Here is a 23,259-nt window from a genome sequence, read left to right on the forward strand (position 1 = left end):
GTGGTGAATGTGTGTAAGTGTAACCCGTCTCTTGAGTTGTGCAGACCTATTATCCTTAGAGTTTTAGGAGTAATTCTGGTGTTAGATTTGTGGTTTATATTGCAATATTTATTCTGCTCAATACTGAGTTTGAATTTTGATTTAGAAGTATTCCTTTCAATAAGTCTTAGTGTTTCCAACTTGGGAAATGTAGTATTGGGCAGAAACAGAAATTTATGTATCTTTTAAAATCTTAGGTATGGTCAAAATAAAACGAATAAGCAAAATTAATTTTAAAATCCTTCTGAGAAGAAAGAAGTAGCCTTAAGTTGCGTACAATTCGTAGCTCTTCTCTAGTTTTCCATTGACATTTCTTTAAGCTTTAAGTAGTTAAGATTTCAAATTATGGCTTAATAATTCTTGTAATTAACCTCTAATATTGCATGTTTAGAAGCCGTGATGAAAGGAAAAAAGATGAACGTTCTCGGAAGAGGGATTATGACCGAAATCCTCCCAGAAGAGATTCCTATAGGGATCGATACAACAGACGGAGAGGGAGGAGTCGGAGCTACAGCAGGAGTCGAAGTAGGAGTTGGAGCAAAGAGAGGTTGAGGGACCGTGATCGAGACCGGAGCAGAAGCCGGAGCAGAACGCGAAGCAGAGGTACCAACAGTTGGTCTCTAAAATACGGTGAATGTTTTCTACAAAATTTAGAAATTTAACTTGAAAACTGTGTTCTAAATGTATTAGAATTTCAGCTATTGTTCTTGTTCCTTTGTTCAAATTTAGCTTTGTTTTCTGGAGAAATGAGGCTTCTGTGATTGTGTTCTCAGTGCCAGTTTTCTTCTCTTACCCTCTGTTCTTTAATATCTTTGTATTGAGGTGGCTATGCTAGCCTATTTTAAGCATTGTTTCAAGAGAGACAGAAAAATACAAGTTATTTCCATTTCATAAGTTTTAGGAAACTCAGAATCTGGTTTAGGGAGGTACAGAAATTAATACTGTATTTAATAAAGGTGGAACTGGCAGAGAAATTGCCTGTTTGGCAGTAAATGACTTGTCAAGCAGAACAGTACAGCTCAGTTCTTTTGGTCTTGCCCCCTCTTTAGTGTCATAGGTGAAGGGCCGAAATCCTTACAATAAATACTTGCATTTGTGCACCTATCTGTAGGACTTAAGGCTTTAGTACTGTAGTTTGCAGAAATAAACTTCTTTGAAAAGAGGATTGCTTTTTCAGCTGAAAAGAATGCTTTTTCCCCTCAATATTTTTTAATGGTAAATTGGAAAAGAGCAGTGAAAATAATTTTATATCTTTGTCCTGTCTTAGACAATGTATGGGTAAAAAACAGTCTGGTAGAACTCTCCTGTGTATTATTTTTCTTTCTGTAAAACAGGCCGTAGTAACCCAGCCTTAAAACTAGGAATGCATATTTCTGAAAATATGAGAGTAAATATTTTCCGGACAACTTATTAACAAGCAAAGTAAATAACATACAGCAGCTTAACTAAAAGATTACGACATGATTAAATCTTAGTTTAAGGATTATTTGCACAAACTGAAATGACAGTACCTTATGGACAATATTTTACAGTGAAAGCTTTGTTTCTTTTTCTCAGAACATGAAGAAAAGCCTGTTTTACCCACACTGATGAGCCATCTTTAAGATATTTCATAATGTTCCTTTAATGTGGAGTGAAGTCTATTAACTTATGTCATGACATAACTAGTCTGTCTTAATTGGGACACTTACATTTTATTTGGTGGCAATACTAGAAAACAAAGAGAATCGTTTGTATGTATTCAGAATAAAAGGTCATTTTACTTACTGTATCTGCCTAGGAGTGTTCCACACCTGCAAAGAATTATTATTTCACCTATTAAGCCAAAGCTTTGCATGGAATAAATACATGCATTTGAGTGCAACAGAAAATGAAGATCAACAAAATGAAGATACAAAAATAGCATTGTCTTGAAACATTAAAGATTTGTAATTTTTATAATATTTTCAAGCCATGGTTACCCTTTTCTTGCTATTGCTTCCCTTTATTCAAAAAAAACTTTCCATCTGAAGTTCTTACAGTACATGCTTCACTAAAGAAGATGTACTCTGCCTGAAGTTAAATAGGGTATCTGCTCTACTGTGGATATAAGTTATTAAAATAGCCCAGGGCCTGACTATGTACTTCACAGATTATTATTTTTCTGGTTAAACCTTCAAAACATAGAATAACGGAATAGTTGAGGTTAATAGAGACCTCTGAAGGTGGTGTAGGCTAACACCCTTTATCAAAACAAATAAACTGGAGCAGGTTGCTTGGGACCATCTGGGTTATAAATAACTCCAAGGGTGGAGACTCCACAGGCACTTAGGGCAACCTGTAAAACATTTTAATTATTGCGCATATGTATTGAGTTGATGTGGAGTAAAGATACTTAGAGGGTAATGGCTGCTTCTGGTGAAAAGGTGGATAAGGAATTACCCAGTGTAATTTTTATTTTTATATTTTTGTTACAGAAAGGGATTTAGGAAAGCCAAAATATGACATGGACAGAACAGATCCATTAGAGAACAATTATACTCCAGTTTCTTCTGTGACAAATATTTCGTCTGGCCATTACCCTGTCCCTACACTGAGCAGTACTATTACTGTTATTGCTCCTGCTCATCATGGAAATAACACTACTGAAAGTTGGTCAGAGTTCCATGAAGAGCAGCTGGACCACAACTCCTATGGACGACCTCCGCTGCCAAAGAAACGCTGTAGAGATTATGATGGTAAGTACATTTTAATTTTTCAATTACTTCCTGCAGCTATGATTGTCCCCTTTCTGAAAAGATTGAGGTAATTCACCCTTCTTTTTCTGATCTTCTCTAGTATAGTGGGATTTTTCTATTTCATACTTCTTGATTGCAAATTTTACAATGTTACCACTTCTTACTAACTTCAGACATCTTGCTGTTTTAGTGTTTGTCTATTTTTTTTACTTGCTAGGACTATTTTGTATAAATTAAAAATAGTATATTAAAAATTCGTTTAAAAAATCCAGTTTTACCCAGGTTTTTTGTCTTAGGTCGTGTTCTAACCAAATACTGTATTTGGTGGTTTTAACAATGGTTAGCACCTTACTGATCTCATCCTATTTCGTTCTATCTTATCTAGTAGACAGTTTTTAACTAGAAAGGTCTAGAGCTGGAACTTCCCAGGCCCATTTCATTCTGTATAGGTGTTTCTTAAAACTGGCTAGGTTTTCACTTATCTCTGTCTTACGCTTTTGTTTTAAATGTCTTGTGCCAAAATACGCACAAGAGGCTGCTGCAGCTGGCAGTGCCTTAACCAAACTCAGCCAGTCAACCTGTGAGCTTAGAAGAGTTTAGATCTTCCTGTAAAGTTGCTTCTGAGGGATTTAGTTGTTGTTATTATTGCGTACCACAATGAGGAGTTTAAGTTCTAGGCCAGTTTACATTCAGAACCCTGATTAGAAAATTTTTTAAGTAAAAAAATGGGAAACTGAGCTTCGAAGTGTTGGCAGAGTTGTACTTATGAAGATAGCTTTGCCAGTGTACATCGCAGCAGCATGGAGTAAGTGGAATTGTGAATGTATCATTTTGTTCTGAAGTTTTCTCTCTTAAGGGGCTGCATGTTTCCATCATACTTATCTTTCAAATTTTCATTTACCCTCTACTGAACTTTTGTTCTTGTTTAACATTTCAATTTAATATGCTCTATAGCTCTTCATGAAGATGAGGCAATACATACTGTTTCTCCACATCATGATCTGAGGAAGTGGGCATTCCTCTTTCTTCCTATTTTACCAGAGGGTGTTTCAGCCTTTTCCCTGTATTGCACTGACTGGTATTTTGGTGGTGTTTCTGCGGACACTGTAGCTAAATAATAGAAATAATAGAACAGCCTGGGCTAGAAAGGCCCTATTAAAGTCATCTAGTCTAGCATCCCTACAGTAAGCATGGTTATCTTCAAGGAGATCTTGTTGCTCAGAGCCCAGTCCAATATGACCTTGAAAGTTTCCAAGGATGGGGCATCCACCGCTTTTCTGGCCAACCTCTTCCACTGTTTAATCACCCTCATTATAATAATTTATTTTTCTTATATTTGCTTTGCATCTACCATATTTTAGTTTCAAACTATGACCCCTGTCCTATCACTTCAGGTTCCACCAAGAAGTTTGAAATATAAAGGCTGCAGTGAGTACTTAAATTCACTGCTCTGAGCTTTCTTTTCTCCAGTCTGAACAGACCCAACTCTAAGCCCTTCCTCCTAAGAGAGGTGCTTCTGGTAGTTTTTGTGGCCCTCCTCTGACCTCCTTCTGTGTTTGGCTTGTTTGTAAAAGAAAAGAAGTGAATGTGTATTCATTTTTATTTATATATATTTAATATTTACAAATGCGTATGTTATATGTAAACATTAATCTATGGCAAATGGTTATAATGTTTCCTGAAATAATTGCAAAAGAGGAAAAAATTGAGTGAATTTGCTCATGTTGGAATTTCATAATATTAACTTCTAACTTTTAATAGGGGCTTCTCAAACCTTGCGTCTGCACTTTTTGCTTAGAAACAAATTGATTTTGTTAATGTGGTGACATCTAGACTTCATTTTTTGCTTTCACCATTTGTTATGATACAGTGTAGAATTAGCTCTTCAAGAATAATTAAACACTTTTGTCCTAGCAAGTTTCTGCAATGTGTGTGTGTGTTGACTGTTAAGAATAAAGTTAAACAGTCAATTTCATTTTCTAATCTAAGCTTCTGCTGGTATGTGGAGCTCTTAATTTACAAACCACACATTGAATGTCTTGTATCTACCCTGAATCGAGCTGCAGCTGAATACTAACATCAGTTCTTTTTGATATTTCAGAGAAGGGTTTCTGTATGAGAGGAGACATGTGTCCTTTTGATCATGGAAGTGATCCAGTAGTGGTAGAAGATGTGAATCTTCCTGGCATTCTGCCTTTTCCAGCACAACCCCCTGTTGTTGAAGGACCACCTCCTCCCGGACTTCCTCCCCCTCCACCAATTCTCAGTCCTCCTCCTGTTAACCTTAGACCTCCAGTACCACCACCAGGCCCCTTACCACCTAGCCTTCCACCTGTAACAGGTAATTAAAAAAGATAAACTCAATTTTTTTAATATAAAAGCCTGGATCTTACTTGAATTATATGCAATGCAAAAAGCTGTTTTGAAGAATTCCAGCTGTATTATGAAAGTTGAACTGTGCTCTACTGTGGCATAGCTTACCTCAAAAATTATTCTGTCTGATGATAATTGTTGCAGAGTGTTGAAATGCTGTTCTAAAATGCTGCATGCTAAATATGACTCTTTAATATGGAATAATATTTTCATTGTATTTAAGCAAAAGCATGACATGGCAAAAATCAATTCCTTCAGTATTATAGGAGAGGTTGTCCAAAATTGACTACTGTCAAAGAAGGGAAAATCCTGGAAACAACTGACTCTTACTGTTTCATTCATGGTAATAGAAGTAAAGATAATTCATGACCACATCAAATTTATGCCTGAAAATATCATTTGGGATTAATTTTAAAACTAAACTTGTAACTAAGAAATAGTCTCAGCTTTGATTACTGTTTCACTGGAAAGTACTTCAGCTGAAGCACTAAAAGTTACATGAAAACTTATAAATGCCAGCCTGGCTGTCATTTATAAAGTAGTTGAAGTTTAGTGCTCAGTTGCCTTATGGCATAAAACTTGCCGTAACTAACTTATGTTAGTTTTATGGGATTATTCCTTTCTCTCTTTTTTTTCTAAGTTAGGTGTCCCACTTGGTAAAATTATTCAGGAGTAATTGATTGATATTTGATATTGCTTGGAAGTTTCTTAAACTGTTTTAATTTCCTGTTGATAGTATATTTAAGAAAGATATGAATGAATGTATTTATTTCAGTTAACATAGAATGTAACTTCCTCTGGTTTGGTCTGTTCTGCCTTACATGCTGTTTTCAAATCTGGTTCACAAGTTCAGATATATCACTTTATAACTTTTTCCAAAACCTCCTCTTGACAATGATTAAACTGAAGATCGGGCTTGACTGCTTAGCTTTGAAAGAGTCACGTTGCCTGTTTTAAAAAAAGTCAAACCAACCAAACAAAAAAACTCCCTCAATTTTAAGAAGCGTTCCATTGGAGTTGAAGGTTTCTTCTTGAGTGTTTGGAAACATAATTTCAGTCAAGTTAGTTATTGTCATCATAGCATATTTTTGTTATATTAAAAAATACTTTTCTACTTCAAAAATAGAATTTGTTTCTTTGATCAGCTTTTATTGAGCTTTGAAATGCTTCATTTGGTAAAGAGGAATACTGGTCTAGCAATAAAATTTTACTTGTAGAAAGAAGGTGTTTTGAGAAATGTTAAATGATTCAAATGCTTTTCTGTCTAATCCAAGTTCTGAGTCATTTGCTGTTGGGGGTGGTTTTGTGTGATTTTATGGTACAGCATCAAGTCTGCATCTATGCCCTCTCAGCCCTTTTTTTCTTAAATAACCTTAAAAGCATTTCAGATCAGTTTCCTTACGAAGGGAGTGTAATGAAATTGTAGTGGATAATAAATGAATGCAGGATTTTCCTTTGTTTTTGACAGGACCACCCCCTCCCCTTCCACCATTGCAGCCTGCTGGCATGGATGCCCCCCCAAACTCAGCAACCAGCTCAGTTCCTACTGTTGTTACCACGGGTATTCATCACCAGCCGCCTCCTGCTCCACCCTCTCTTTTTACAGCAGGTGTAGTACTGAGGCTTTGCCCACAAGGTTTGCTAAATAGAATAACATTGATTCATATTATACTGTACTTTATAGAGATTATAATGGTCATAGTTTGGGAGAATGTTTGTATCTTATAGATTGTGACAGTAAATTAACATCCTTCTTTTCAGACTTAGTTCAAGACTGAAGTAAAATTTGCATATAAATGTGAATTTTGACTGGAGAGTAATATTTTCTCTGTGTTTAAGCAGAAAACTTGGCATGACCATTTTTATGATAGTGGTTATACAACTTTTTTATTGTAACTCTATCTTGTAATTAAATTAAATATTATATCTGAAACCTTAAGGGTTTTAACTGCAATTTATTTTAATTAGACAATTTCTTTGTTACCAGAAACGTATGACACAGATGGCTATAATCCAGAAGCTCCAAGTATAACAAATACTTCAAGACCTATGTATAGACATAGAGTACATGCCCAAAGACCAAATTTGATAGGACTCACATCAGGTGATATGGATCTACCACCCAGAGGTATGCTTTCAAAGCTATACTTAGTTAGTTTAGTTGATTTTCTTACATTAATGCAGGTTGAGGAACTTTCCAGAAAATACTGGAAAATATAGCATTTTCCTAAAATCTTCTGGAATTAAGAGATGTTTAGTTGAATAGGGAACTATGTCTATAATTTCTTTGTGTGTGCATTTTTACAGGTAGAATGAAATCTCTCGCTAGAGTATTGCACAGTTTACTGTTAGCTGTAGTAACTGGTCACTTTGTATATCTTTTGAACAGAAAAATGTTAATGTTTCTATAGTAGAATCTCAGGATGATTTTTGCTATAGAGAGGAGGGAGTCATTTTTATCTCTTAGCAGTTTTATGCACGAATAATCTTAACCTCACAGTTCCTGTGGTCCTGAGAAGAAGCAGCAGCACACAAAATAAGAATGGAAAAGGGATAAAACCATTTTTAATGTGGTTTTTATTTGCATTTGTATGTATTTCTATTTAATCTTACTATGTTTTTGTTGGTGTATTTTCAGTGAGGAGTCCCCCAGTGTGATACCTGTTCTTCAGCAAAAGTGACTCCTTTCCCAGTCCATCCATAAATCTTGCTCCTAGGTGTTACTGCCCTGGAGTACTGTGCATTTCCTATCATGACCATTTTTATGTGTGTCATCTAATAGTAGAATGGAGGTTAGCTGGAATGGTGTGAGCCTCAGAGTATTGCATGGGACATTGTGAATCATTGTGAATCAGAGCGCAGTCATCTCAAGGCAGATGCCTTCTGTCACACCTCTTTTGTTTTCTGTATGTGTGATGTTACTGTGACAAAATGAGTGCTATTAGCTATTTTGATCTGTCAGAACATCTGTTGATAGTTAAGAAGTCTGTGACCAGGGTTTGATTCAGTCAAAACAAGAATCATAGTAATTTCAAAATAAACAATCGTGCTTTTCAGTGCAAATTCAGTATGAGCAGAACACTTTTTTACAATCAAATGGGCAGAACATAAATTTTAAAAAAGTAAAATCTTCTCATCTATTTACAGAAAAACCTCCTAATAAAAGTAGTATGAGAATAGTGGTAGATGCTGAATCCAGGAAAAGAACAATTGGTGCAGGGGATGGTGGAGTTCCTACAAAGAAGACTTGGTTTGACAAGTGAGTGACTGTTAACACAGTGTTGGCTTAAGGGCTAGAATTTAATGAATTGCTTTATTGTAATCTGAAACATATATATATATATATATATATATATAAATTGCAAACAAGTGAAACTGTGAGTGCACTAATGGTACTAAAGTAAATCATAATATAGTGTGAGCTGTATTTATTTGACTGTCTTCTATCAAAGGTAGTATACAGATAGATGAAATTGCTTTGGATGATGCTAAGATCTCTTCTTTGAAAGTTGGCATGATATAAGAAACGGGGAAGCTGCAGTGCAATAGTTGTTAGAGATGACTGATTTTAGTTGTGAAATGTGAATTTTATCACTGCTATTTTGATTTGAGTTGCCAGGTATGTTACTGAGAAAAAACAGAGGGCAAGCTTGGAAGGGATTTTGAGAGATTGCTGGGAGTGAGGAGAGCCTTGAAGTGATAGTTATTTGAAACACTAGTGGGGAAGTTTCATGGAATAGCTAAGATTTTGGAGAGAAGCAATTAAAAGTTAGGAATTACCCTGACATGAGCAAATAAATATGAATTATCCCACAGATTTATGTTCTGGGGTATGCTGAGAATATCAGTGGGGAAGATAGCAGTTGTATTGGGTGTGTGACCTGTACTCGCCTTCACTTTTCTAAAACTGCATTATTTTTTAAGTCTGCAGATCTTTGTGTCTCATACACATATGCTTCTGTGTAAGCATATACAATTTAACACTGTGTTTTCTAGTTTTCTATGGATTTCTGGCTTGATTTTTTATTTGTTGCAGGCAAAATTTTAACAGAACAAATAGTCCAGGTTTCCAGAAGAAAGTACCATTTGGAAATGAAAATACAAAACTTGAATTGAGAAAAGTTCCCCCAGAACTTAACAACATCAGCAAACTTAATGAGCACTTCAGTAAGTTTGGAAACCTAGTCAACTTGCAGGTAAGAGTCAACAAAGAGAAAGCAGTATGCTTTGATGTAAAGGTAGTGGTAGCTGCTAAAAGAAGAATGCCAATTTTTTTCCTGGTTCCATGAAACTCTTTATTATTTTCCTAACTTGTTTCTTAAAAAAGATCTCATTGTTTTTAATGATATTGCCATTGAAGAAGCAGAAATGAAATGTTCTAGACTTCTTTTAGATTTTGAACAAACGTGTTCCTCAGTGATAAGACTTTTAAGAGACATTGTTTAAAACATGGAAAATTGATTGCATGTGGATTTTTCTCACTGTTTTTATCAAGTTTGGATCATAAATGCTTTGTATATTCAGAGATAAATTGTAAATACAAAAAACCTGCATTTCTCATGCAGAAAGCAGTCCCTGTGACATAATTGGTTTCCATGGTAATGATGATTTGTCCCTTAAAATTACTTTGTGATTTATTGGAATCACCTAATAAGCAATTGAAGAGAGAGGAAAGCAGTGAAATAACTAGGGCCTGACTTAAGCTGATGTTACATATTGCAGACTGCACATGTAGTATCAGTATTTCATACTCAGTCTCAAAGCTACTCAATGTGACCTTTCACCATGCTTCATTATCAACAAGTTTCAGATGCTGTCATGCATTTTTCTAAACCCTTTATTGTTTGCACTGAGGGCTGGAATGAAGAAGTGCAACAATATTTTTGTACATCCTGATACCATACAGAATAAACACTCTGTGCCTGTCTGAACACCTGCGGGATTTTAAACCTCTCCTAATTGCTATTAAATATTTCTTAAGCTTTTCTGTAGTTTACCTAAGACTATGGGTGTATTAGCAGGCAGTATTATTCATTAAGGCAAGTAAAACATGGATGTATATGGAGAGACAGATATGTACACGAAGACTGGAAGCTATGCTCTTCTTGCAAAATGTATAGTCTTGGCTTTTGAAGCAAAATTACTGTGTTAATGCTCAAAGGAAGAAAATCAAAATGAGCTTTGCTGTCTAGCTCTGATATTACATAGGACATTTACTATCTGACCTCTGCATTTTACGTAGTAATTTTCTTTACTTTGCTGATGCTTCCTTTTGTCTTTCAAACAACTGCTCATATTTGCAAACAGGTTGACTGGGGGTTTTGCTTTACTTTGTTTGTGTGAGGCTTTTTAAACTATTCTTAAAATTTATTAGCATAAACTCAAGGTTAATTTTGACACCAGACCTTTCAAAGGGGCTCATGCATGGAAAGTATTTATCTATTGACAAATATTGGGTGTAAACTGTAAGCGTCTAAGCCTAAAAGCTAATGATTTAATTATAATTTAGACACAAATGAGAATCCTCTGTGTGATAAGTTTTGTTCTTCTGTTTTAAATCTTAGGTTGCATATCAGGGTGATCCAGAGGGTGCCCTTATTCAGTTTGCCACACATGAGGAAGCAAAGAAAGCTATATCAAGTACAGAAGCAGTATTAAATAATCGTTTTATTAAAGTTTATTGGCATCGAGAAGGCAGCACACCACAAATCCAGACTACCACACAGAAGGTAGAGGATCTAAGTCTGTTTTAGTATATTTTGTAAAAAAGAATCTTCAAAACATTTTTGAGACTGTTTATATCAAGTAAACTAAGTCCCTTTGAAATAATGACTACTTCATGTAATTAATTTCCAAAAGTCACTCTTCAGCTGTAAATTCTTTGACCTGATATACAACGTTCAGAAGTTGATGAGCAAAATGAGACTGAAGGTATTTAAGGAAAGCCCTTCTGTGATTTTTGGTGTAGTCCACTCTGTTATCATGTCAAGCAAGATTTGATGCAGCTCTCTGCTGAATAACATGTATTTTGATTTAGTTAATACAGGCTTTTAAAATTTCTTCTGGTGAACATAAGAAAGGAAGCAGAGTTATATTTCTTTTCATGAAAGATAATGTCCATTTTCTTCCATGAGGTTCTGGTTTTCCCCTTGCCCTTGCCCTTGCCCTTGCCCTTGCCCTTGCCCTTGCCCTTGCCCTTGCCCTTGCCCTTGCCCTTGCCCTTGCCCTTGCCCTTGCCCTTGCCCTTGCCCTTGCCCTTGCCCTTGCCCTTGCCCTTGCCCTTGCCCTTGCCCTTCCCTGTTGAGCATGCGTATTGTATGAAGTAACAGAAGAATTGTTTTACACATAGGTGCCTCTGTGTATACACATCTAAGGACTTGCAAACAACAGTGGAAGAGAATAACTGCATTACAGAGACTAATTTTCTAGGAAGGGATCAGGGACATTTTTAAGTAGGGGGATAGATGCTGATCTCTATGATATCCAGGGATAGAATGTCTGGGAATGGATTGGAGGTGTATCTCAAGAGGTCCAGAGTGGGCATGATGCATTTCATTGCTGAGAGAGTGGTCAGACAGTGAAACTAGTTTTCTAGAGAGGTGGCTGATGGCCGCAAGCCTGTCCCTCTTTAAGAGGTATTTGGACAGTATCCTTAGCAATGTGCTTTATCTTTTGGTCAACCCTGAAGTGACCAAACAGTTGGACTAGATTATTGTTGCAGGTCCCTTACAACTGAAATGCTCTAATCTACATTTTTTTATTGAATTGCAGAGGAACATTTGGAAGTTGTCATGTTTGTAGCAGCATTGGCAACATTTTAAAAAGTAAAACAGCAATTACTGTTGTGAAGGGTAGGTCTGTAACCTGTGTCAGGCCAAATCAGAGTTGTCAGCAGTACGGTAGTGGCTGTACTCAAGCAGAAGAGGAACCTTGAGTTCACCATGGCTCTCTGGGTTATTGAGTTGAGTCTTCTCAGTTAGTGGCTGGTGTATCAAGTCCTTCAAAATATCTGTGTCCTGCTCTATTGGATTTGCCATCAGTGTGGAGCAGCACATTCTGCACTTCAAAAATATGAGACAGACTCTGTAGAAGAAATGGTCACTTAATTATATATGCTGATATAATATGTGAATGACTTGTTAGAAGATTCTTTCAGTTGCTGCTCTGAGTTGAGAATTCCTACTTTCTCTTGATGGTGTGTGTTGTCATCATTTAGAATCAGTGATCTGATTTTCCATGGCAATCCTGCTGTACAGCATTTTAACAGTTTTCTTTCTCTCCTTCTTTGTAAGAAATGCCCTGAGCTTTATCTTCAAAAACTCGGTTGTAATGACATCTCACTGTCTTCTCTGTTTTTATCCTTTAGATTTTATCAATATCCTTAATGCTTTGTCTAAAGTAGTGCTGCTCAAAATGGGTTATTTTCTAAGCTTCATTTTCATCTCAGCCGGAAGAGGGCAGTGGAGTACATAATTTGCATTCCTGCAGCTATTCCCCCTTACTCAAAGGATAGCTTGGAGTATGCTATCAGCTTGTTTGCCCCTTACGCTATTCAGAGTATTATTGGAGTATTAACTCTATATTTCCAAACAAACATGCAATCTATATATTTGATATTTTTGTATTCCCATAATTTTTAGTGATGTCAACAGCTTCCAATCACACCACCTTTAGCAAGTTAACTTTGCTGGTTTGAGAATGAATTCCCCTTAGTCCTGGGGACAGTTACAGATGTTCCTGCCTCACCAAGAACACCCATTCAGCACATGTCAGCAGACTGCATTTTGAAGTCTGTTGTCAGCAGCAGAAGGCACACAGTAACAAGAAAAAACTTTGAACAGGAAATTAAAATTTTAAGTACAATGCTTCTATGTTCTTCTACTCCAAGACATAACATTTAACAAATTGTTGAGTCAGTAAACAGGTATTTTTTGTTCATAAGTCTTTCAGGAGCACAAATATTTACTTCTCTTTTTGTTGAAATTAATATTTGGTATCATATCTGAGTAGTATGGAAACCTTATACTTCTTCATATACTATAAATATTTGTATTTTTGTCAAGATTTCTGTTATGTTAATTAATTTCACCCGTATTTGTAATGACTTCGAAACAGATTTTGTCTATTGGGCACCAGGACAGGCTTTTGAATTTTCTTTCGTGTAAAGTCAGTTGACTTTAAGTTGTCCCTTCAGTAGTATCTGGTCCAGCAAAATTGCTTCACCATTGCTATTTTATCAGCAGGATTACTTTGGAAAATTTTTGCTGTAGAATTTCCAAGAGTACTTAGATAAAGATGTAGGAGCCAACTATAATAAATCACCAAATAAAAGGCTTCTGCCAAGAAGCAGAAAATAATATGCTTTCTACATCTGAGACAGGAAGTTCTGGGCCTAAAAGGCAGCACAAAGAGATTTAGGTTAAATACTAAGAAAACATTTTCTAATGCCGAAGCATACTGAAGCACTTTTGCCTAGGGAGGTGACAGGACCTGTTTCATCTGAAATCTGTAAGAACGAGATAGATAGATACTGTCAGTAATGGCATAACTGACTTTGCCCTACAGTGGAGAGAAATGGATTAGGTGACCTTCTGAGAGCTATAAATACGACAATAAGCTTGCTTGGAAACATATTTTTTGGTCTTAACTGTTGAATATTTTTGTCGAAGGAAAAAAAGGAAAGGTGTTAGCTGTCAGGGTATATCCATTGTAGATTCAAAGATTATCTGCTCTCTTTTCTTCAGTCCCATGACTGAATGTTTCTATATCCTTTTTTTCTATTTTGACCAAGTTAAACACATAGGAGATAAAAAGTGGGACATATCACTGTAAAAAGTGAGAGTCTTTGTGGTACAAGTTTGTATTGTCTTTTCATAACTATATGGTTGATGGTGAAAGAGTTGATGGTGTAAGAGGAATCAGAAGACCAATTTATTACATTTTATTTTGTTCTAACAGGTAGAATTAAAGTTAGGCTGAGTAAATGTAATTAATAGAAATAAATCAGTTTTTTGGTCACTTCTGTAAGCTGTAAGTGCAAAATGAATGTTATTGCCACTTGCGCTAAACAAATACTCAGTATAACATAATAAATATCATTAAGTGGTTGTTTATCCCGTCAGGTGAATGGTGGAAGGGAAGGAGTTTAAACATAAATTCTGTTGTAATTTCATTGTGTACAGCGAAATGACACTGTGGCAGCCTTCTGTTGTTAATCTTGCTCTGTGCCTTTTGGGGGCTGGGGCGGTGTTGCAGGTGATCCAGCCCTTAGTCCAGCAGCCCACTTTGCCTGTAGTGAAGCAGTCAGTGAAGGAGCGGCTCGGCCCAGTACCTGCGAGTAATATTGAACCTGCAGAAGCACAGGGTGCTAACACAGAAGTCGCTCAGGTTTGTATTGTGGTGAGAAATTCAGTTGCCTGTTCTTTCTGAAATAGGTTCTGTAGTGTATGAATGTACCAGTTAGTTCTGTGGTGTAAGTACACATTTACTACTTCAAAGTGCTTCTGCTTACATTGTTAGTGATGCTTTCCTATTAAAGTGTTCCTCAGTGCAATGATATTTGGCTTTTTTACCTAAGCCCGGTGCTCAATTTTTTAGTATTTTAGCTTTTTACATAGTTTAAAAAGAAAAACTGAAAGGATTTCAGACTATTTCAGGATTGTTGTGTTATATTGCTGGTGACAGATTTTGAAATAAAGTCAGTCTCTATCCAGAGAACTAAAACCTAATTTTTTTTAATGTGTACGTATTTTATCTGTTAAACACCTAAAACCGTTAGAGAATGAAGCTCTATATCTAGAAGAATTTTTAGAATTTGTTCATCTCCCTAATAGAAGGAAGAATGTAACCACAGTACCATGTGAATAATGACAGAACCTGGTGTGTTACTCCCATTAGAAATAGTATTTAATGTTTTATTATATTTGCAACTTTTCCTTATTAGCATTATACTGCTACTTTGGTTTTACCTCTGGAAAGGAAGACCAGCACAAATCAGAACACATTTGTAGTTTAAATTCCAACAATTTCCTGCATTTGATGCAGATGTAATCTGCAAATAGCAGATTATAGAACACAAGATCTGTAGTCTATTCAAAAGGGCCTGTGCAGATAATCCTCTGCCAGCTAGCATGTCTTGAACTTCCTGCAAAAAATATGTAGGATAATCTTTGATTCCGAATTTGGCTTCGTATTTGTCTTACCCAATTATAGACTTATATAAATTACAAAATCAAGTATCTAAAACGAATTTTATCAATTGTTTGAATATTTTTATCTTCTTGTTGCTTAAAAGTCTATGATTTTATTAGTTAAATACTTTTTCTAAATTGCTAGTGCTTGTAGTGTACATTTGAATTATAATTTTGCTTTGTTTTCTCAGAATGTGACTAAATTATCTGTGAAGGATAGACTGGGTTTTGTGTCGAAGCCAGTTACTCCAACAACAGAAAAAGTAAGAAAATGTCTCGTATTCTCTCCTCTCATATTTATTTTCAGTAGAATTAATTTTTTTATCAAACCCCTTGTGTCAATATTGTTTCATAACTATGAATAAAACAATTTGTGAAGGATTAGTTTTGGGAAGCATAATAAGTTAAAACTCAGTAGATGGCTAAATTATTATAAGAAGGATAAAAGCTGCTATTTTTTTGATTTTTTTTTTAATCTGTCAGGTTCCTTTTATTCAGTCATAAAAAGAACTTAATATGTTCCATAATCCTCACTTGTTTAGATGTATACAAAAATAAATTTTAAAAATAAATAAATTTTGACATTACATATGACACTATAGAAGGCAGTTCTGTAAACTGTTTCTGGACTTCTGTGCCCCTTAAAAGATGATGCTGTAAACATTTACCGTTTTATTTGGTTTTACAATTTGCAGTACTTGTGAAAAGATAATGGTGAAAATTAATCAGTATAGAAAGGTAAGGGGGGAAAAGGTGCATCTGAATTGCGGTTATGAGCTATGTATTTTGGCCAATGGTTCCAATTTTCAGAATACAAAGTGGTTGATGTGTTTACTATAGTAGCAAAGTTTGTAATGGATGTTTCCAGATCTATTTAGCACTTCAGGGGATAGGCTTCCCCAATGTTTTTAACATTCATTTGAGAAAACTTGTAGAAAGACAGAAAGTTTTACCTCATAACAGGATTCCTTTGTCTAGGTATGTATCTTTTCTGTGGGGAATTAGCTTGACCTGAAATAAATGAAGCATCCACTGTATTTCCTCACACACATTCCCCTCCCTCCCCTTTTCAGTATGACAGTTAATGGATTAAGTGGCATCTAACAGGTAAAATTCACTCCAGAGATACTTAACATAGAAAGGCAACAATACTTGAAGTTGATAATATTAGTTGTCATATTAGAGAATGTGTCTTTGATTCATTTCAAGCCCAGCAGTCCACCTGAATGCATTGATCAAGGTGTCTTGCCTGTATTTCATTGTTAGTTTGATTAGTTCCATTCTTGGTACTCTAAATTAGTTGCAGATAAATACCTTGCTGTGTATTCCTGATCTACATTTTACATACATAACACGTGCTTACTTTAGAAATAGGAAGTCTGCTTCAGCTTGCTGCTTGAATGGAAATACTTTCTTTTCCTCATTGTGTAAGAGTAGAGTTACCCTGAAACACTTTTCTACAAAGAGTAAATTTTATGCTAGGATGTTTTTCTGTTCTGTTGTCCTACAGTACAGATGGGATTTTGCTGAGCGGCTGGGCTGTTCACTGGATGAGTTGTGAAGAAGCATTTTTAGTAGGATTCTAAAACCTGATTTGACTTATTTTTACCTACTACTGCCTCTTTACAAGGAAATAGCTTGCTTAGTTTGCAGTCATTGTATTCTATAACCATTAGAAGTAAAATGATTGACATCCATCAAAAAACAGAGGTGTCATGTCCTAGATGGTTTTTTTTGCACCTTATGGTTTGACAAGAACTTTGCAGTGAGAAAGCAGGTAGCTATTCTTCTCAAAGAGCAGGAGGAAAAGGTGCTAAAACAATCATTGTGTATAGGGACTTATAATTTGTGGGCTTGTGAAGAGATTCATGCTATTCACACTATTGCTTCTCTTGAATAGTATTAAGCGATTTAGAAGACCTTAGTCTTGCTTTTGACTTGTCTGTGTTGGTGCTGTGGCTTCTCTCCTTACATCTACATAAAAGAGATGAGGAGATGTGGTTCACTCTGCCCTGAAGACTGTTCAGTGTGAAAGGAATGTGTCAGTATTTTTTGTCTTTGCTTGATCCTCTGTTTGTTTGTCTTGTAGCCTGTCCTAAAGCTACTTTGTAATAGAAACTGTATGATTCAGATATGCATACTTAAATGTTCTTTAATAGATTTAGAAAAAAATCCTTCATCTTTGTAATGACCTGCTTAGGGCATTTTGTATCACCTCCTGTAGTACCTCATAATGTGTTGATTTCTTTTTGCTGTTGTTTTCTATGCCCTGCATACTCTTGGAAACACTTTACTGTGGGAAGAAATAGTATAAATACTATACTGACGTGCAAAGGATTTATATGAACCATTCCCGTTGAAAATTCTTCTAAGCTCTTGGTCTTTTCTGCCTTTCTGTTTCTTGTCTGTCTCTTTTTTTCCCTTACTGTTGGTGGGCATTTTGCTATTGTATGGAGTGCATGGTGACCAATAGAATCTGCATGCATGTTTTAATTTTCCACATAGATAGAAAGTATTTTTAAACTCCTGGAAATCATTCCAATTACATAAATTCTTGTATTTGCTAACAAGGTGGACAAGATCATACCTGTATTATCTCTAGGACTTAGCCATGGATTTTTCAATATTAGCATGCCAAATAACACTTTAAGGAACAGGCTAAGAAAACAGAATAGTTGAAATCTTCAGGTATTGTGGAGAGGTGCATAGAATGTTTTAGGGAGATTGTAAAGCAGTCTCAGTGTTCTCAGTAAGTCATGGAGAAATTTCATACCTCATTACAAATGTAGGAAAGAGAACAGGGAGACATAGGAGTCTATTCCTGTGCTGTATAATGTTGAAGACTTCCTTGTACTTCAGTTACTTCTTGCTGATTGTGCAAGCTCTACTTTGCACCAACTGCGTATGAAAAGAAACTGTTGTCTCTATGTTGGCCCTTAGTCTCTAAAATTATGTTGAACTTTTGCTTGGAAAATTCATGCAGACATGAAATACTGTATTTTAGACTTCAAAACACAAAACCAACAGTTAGTCTTGCAAAAATCTCAATCTTCTGTTTCCTTAGTTTTGCTCAAATACGTAAATATTTATGTATTTGAAACTTGGAAGTGCATATGAAATCTCAGAGGAGAGGATTTATTATAGCTGATGTTGATAGCTTACATATCTGATGTGGTGCTGCCTCTTCAGAAATTATTTAACTTCAACAACTCCAAATATAATTGCTACACCAAATTTTTATATTCCATATCATCAAAGGAGACAAAAGAAAAGACAATTATATATTTTGAAGCACTCATGTGGGTTTTTTAAAAGATTGAAATTCACTGGCAAAAAAATAAAATGATTTCCTCCTATAGGTTTTATCTACTTCTACTGGCTTGACAAAAACTGTGTACAACCCTGCTGCTTTGAAGGCAGCACAGAAATCTTTGCCTGTTGTTTCCACTTCCGTGCTAGACTCTAATGAAGCACAGAAGAAAAAACAGGTAAATTAAATATGCTTCTTTTTAAAATGGACCGAAGTTGGGAACTTGTGGCCTAGAGATAGAGCACTATGTATATTCATCTCAAGAACATAGATGAAACTTGTTGCAAGATTAAATTCACTATAATGTTTTGGTTTTTTTCCCCCCACATATTACAAGAAAATACAGTGTTGTTTTGTTATTTTTCAGTGTATGTTCAGGCAGTGTAAGCAGGTTTAAAACTGTAGAAATTCAAAATGTGAAACACTTTTTCCTGGAATCAGAATCTACACGTTGAGGTATGAATTGTCTGTTGTGAGTGAAAGGGAGTATATAGTATAGTCATTGTTCTTCTCTCTTAAACTATTCTGGAACTGGCCTCTATTCTCAGTGCATTTTGTACATGTGACCAGAATGGTTTCTTCAAGAGAACTGAGAATTTTGTGACTTTGCATTTTGTTGTTTCTAAGCTATAGTTCTTCTGCACCCGCTTTTATTTTTACATAGTGCTAGGCTTTCTCTTTTTTATATATGTTAGAAAGGAAATGTAACAAAAATGTATTTGAACTTAATAGGTCACTCAGTTATAGTTTAGCTTGCTTAGAATTTTCAGGAGAGCACAGCAGAGCTCCTTCTTCAGGTTTATTCTTATCATTTAGAGAAACTAAATACACGACATTTTTTGCCTTACTGTTTTTTAACCACAAATTATGAATACAATACTAAGGTTATGTCCAAACGTAAGTGTGGAAATCAGTATAATTGTTAAAGATTTTGGTCAAGTACTGCTAAATTTCAGTAATTTATGTCTGATGTAATTTGAACTAGCAGTTTGTAGCTGCATGTGAGTTTTGCCATTAGTCCAGAATTTATAGAAAGCAGTTCTGATTTTGAGGTTTCATTTCATGTTTGTTCCCTAACGCATGTTTTTAGAATTAGAGCCTTTACCTTTCAAGTTAATATTCTAAATGCCTGTAAAGTGGCAGAAAACTTGTAATTAAATTGTTGACTCATCATAACAGCTGTAGAGGTTTTTTTGAGAGAAGACACTAATGTTGTCTTCTCTCAAAAGTGATGGGCTCTTTTTCCATGTGATCTTGTGCTCCTTCCTGCCTTCAGAGACCTCTGTTACAATATACTAGTACTTGTGGAAAAACATTATTTTGTGGGACTGACTCCCTTCTTTTCCTCTTGTCTCCCTAGCTTTTTTTCACATTCATCCCCTTATCTTACCTTTCCTTTCCCTTTAGAAAAATGATTGCACACTGTATTGAAAAACTAACATTTCATGCAGCAGAATTTGTCAGTATTTGGGAAGACATATAGAAATTTGACTACTGTTTCTTTTTCTATGGCTGCTGTGCATTTACAATCTTTGTATAGGATATTCCACTTGAAATTGATCCCAGTTGATCATCTTCTGCCTCTCCTCTACTATTTCATTAGATATGTTGATATCAGAGTTCTTAAGAGTTTTCTGCTGTCTAAGTCTTCTGTATTTGAAAAAAAAAGAAGCAACTGCTTTCTTACAAGCACCATTAGTAGGCACTGAGCACAGCAGGGATGGCATCTCCTCCTGCTTCTCCTTTGCAGTGCAATATTGTCACTTACTGATCAGTTTCAGTTCATTTCAGTTTGCCCGTTGCCTGGTCAAGATTCTGTTGCTGGCAGATGGAGTAGCTGTACTGTTGGTTCCCAGTTAGAGTGCTCAGACACAAAAGAGGTGCTTTTCTTTGGGTGACACTTCAAGTTTAGGGAAAAAAAAATTCTTTTTACTTGCAACAGTTCTGGAGACTGTGTTTTAATTGATGGGCTTGATTACAGTTGGTTTCAGAATAATTGTGCTCACACATTTAAACGCTTGCATGCTGTATCTCTTGAGGTAGTGTAATATGTTGCCTTTCAGCTTTCAGTGGAGTTGTGTAAGGTGGTACTTTATATGTGAGCAATAATAAAGTCTTCCCAGCACAGATCTAGCTAAAAAAGAAAATTAGATCTTTCTTTAATTTGGTGATGTGTTATATTCTAAAACATAGTTGGAAATATCAGTACCTTGCATTTCCTGTTAGTGATTTTTTTTTCCCTGTTATTGTAAGTTACTGCTGTGTAGTTGTCAGGTATAGTATATTATTCTGGCATTAATGCTTCAAAGTCTAGAAACTTTCTGTAATCTTTTTATGCTTCTAGGAAGCATTGCGACTTCAGCAAGATGTAAGAAAAAAGAAGCAAGAAATCTTGGAGAAGCACATTGAAACACAGAAGGTAAAATGCTAGCATCAAAGAGAGTCATCAATTCAGTTATAAAATCTTAGTTCAGTTCAAAATATTTCAGAATTTGTAAGAATGAACAAAAAAAAGGCCTATAAAATAAGCATTCTTTTAGAATGGCATTATCATGCTATTTCAAGTTTATAATTTTAATCTAACTTGTCCTGTTAGTTCAGTTAAATAAAACCCTACAAGCTTATGCAATTTATGTCCAGTTTTAATTTATACTGCCTAATTTGGGAGTAATATGCCTGTGTTTGGGAGAAGGGAATGCCTAAGTTCTGTGTGACAGGAGCAGGAGAGAATGATGTAGAAAATGATGCATGACTGCACTTAGGCTTAGGAAGAGGAAAAAAGCCAAAATGTCATTTAAATTGAATAAAATTTTGAAATAATTTAAGTGTGTTAAGCAAATCTGTCCAAATGAATTGGAAATATCAGATCTTCATTTGTAAACAAATCAGAGAGTCAGACAAAGATTTTAATTTATACAACATGTTAAAAGTCCTATGTGTTGATTTGTAGGTTAAAGCAAAAGAAATGCAGTATGTTTTTTCCATTAGTTATAAAGACGACTGGAAAACAGATCTGTATCAGTAGTTGCTGAGTAAAAAGACTCTTCTTTTTCTGAACTGGACAGATGCTGATTTCAAAGCTGGAGAAGAATAAAGCCATGAAGTCAGAAGACAAAGCAGAAATCATGAAAACACTGGAAATTTTGACTAATAGCATTACCAAGTTAAAGGATGAATTAAAAGGTGTATCACCAGGAGGAGGGGCTCCTTTAAAAAGCATGAAAACTAAAACTCAGGTACTCAAGTTTTGGTCGGCTTTTTAATAGATGAATTCACATTTGTTTCAGAAGAATAAAAATAAGTAATCCCACCAGTAGTATTTACAACCCAAACTGATTTAGTTTTTAAGTCCTCTTTGAAGTGAGATTTATTTTGCCTTCTTATCAAAGGAGCATAGTTAATTTTAAAACCATGCTGTTGTCTAAAAGCTGTATCTGCTATTACACAGATACTGCATCATGTAGAAGATCAAAAAAAACCAAATCAAAAGTCTTATGATTCTTTCTTTTACTTTGTCCAATGCTTTGTGTATAGCCTATTGCTTATATAAATTCTTAATAGAAATTATGAAAGCAATATTTCTTATGTGAAACAACTGTAGTTAGGCACCACAAATATCTTCTGGTCAGGCTTTACAAAATGTACTGGTATGTAATTTCCTGTAACTCTTTGTGTCATGGAAATTTGTCAATGTATTAATCTTTTAAGATTGAAGCTTATACTGGCCAGTTTTCCTTTGATCTAGGTGCCCATATTTGGATTTTACCTGTGAGAAATACTTTTTCCGCTGCTACCATTCTTGTTGATACCTGGCTGTTACCAGTTTCCCAGCTGCATAAAGATGCAATTATATTAACTTTTTAAAATGCAATATTTTGCTTTTTATAGAAGTATTTGTTCCTAAACAGATCACAGCCTTGAAAAGAAATACCAAGAAGAAATACTGAAATTACTTCTATATAATCAAATGTAGCTTCTTATACAGTTTGTCAGGAAGAAGTTGAAGCAACATGTATTTATCCTGAAAATGGGCATAGATTATTAGGGTGGTCAGACAATGGAATAGGTTGCTGAGAGGGGTGGTGGAGTCACATTCCCTGTGGTGTTTAAGGTGCTTCAGGTGCCTGCATCAGGTGCTGGGTGATGTGGTTTACAGGTTACACTGGTAATGATGGGATGTTGGTTGGTCTTGATGATCTTAAAGATCTCTTCCAACCGTGATGATTCTATGGTTCTTGCTCCAGGCTTTTCCAGTCTCAGGATATGGGATTGATGAAGGCAAGTCTTTTCAGTAAGGACTGAGTAGTAGGAAGTATTGAGTACCTCCACTGTTCTCATGTCCTTTGTCAGGTCCTCTTTAATGTCCAGCAGTAAGACCATATTTTTCACAGCATGGTGTTCCTCTTGCTGCTGATTGACGCATTGAAGCCCTTCTTTTTTCTCATCCCCCCTTGCCTGATTCAAAGCCCTCAGTGGGCTTTGGCTTTCCAAATTAGTACCTGCATGCTTAGATAATTTCACTGCGTTCCTTTTGTGCTCCAACTCTTGTGCACCTTGGTTTTGGGTGTAAGTTTTATTAGAATCATCATGTTCATCCTGGCAATCATCCTGCGAAATTTTTTCCTGCATC

At 35.6% G+C, this 23,259-nt stretch overlaps 1 protein-coding gene across 3 annotated transcripts in view; it reads left to right on the forward strand.

The window, feature by feature from the left end:
- Positions 1–23,259, forward strand: part of RBM26 (RNA binding motif protein 26) — a 50,478-nt gene that overhangs the window by 13,249 nt on the left and 13,970 nt on the right. Inside the window, exons 5-17 of one of the 3 annotated variants that reach the window (XM_012569772.5) lie at positions 431–642; positions 2,496–2,756; positions 4,858–5,097; positions 6,598–6,765; positions 7,117–7,257; positions 8,277–8,388; positions 9,166–9,325; positions 10,694–10,858; positions 14,385–14,516; positions 15,511–15,582; positions 18,679–18,807; positions 20,974–21,048; positions 21,695–21,865. In XM_012569772.5, the coding sequence (XP_012425226.1) occupies positions 431–642; positions 2,496–2,756; positions 4,858–5,097; positions 6,598–6,765; positions 7,117–7,257; positions 8,277–8,388; positions 9,166–9,325; positions 10,694–10,858; positions 14,385–14,516; positions 15,511–15,582; positions 18,679–18,807; positions 20,974–21,048; positions 21,695–21,865 (2,038 nt within the window). The remainder of the gene's footprint in view (positions 1–430; positions 643–2,495; positions 2,757–4,857; positions 5,098–6,597; positions 6,766–7,116; positions 7,258–8,276; positions 8,389–9,165; positions 9,326–10,693; positions 10,859–14,384; positions 14,517–15,510; positions 15,583–18,678; positions 18,808–20,973; positions 21,049–21,694; positions 21,866–23,259) is intronic. The other 2 variants (XM_002199620.6, XM_012569773.5) reach the window with 2 other exon arrangements.

Source organism: Taeniopygia guttata, chromosome 1, assembly GCF_048771995.1.
Source record: "Taeniopygia guttata chromosome 1, bTaeGut7.mat, whole genome shotgun sequence".
Classification (NCBI taxonomy): Eukaryota; Metazoa; Chordata; class Aves; order Passeriformes; family Estrildidae; genus Taeniopygia; species Taeniopygia guttata.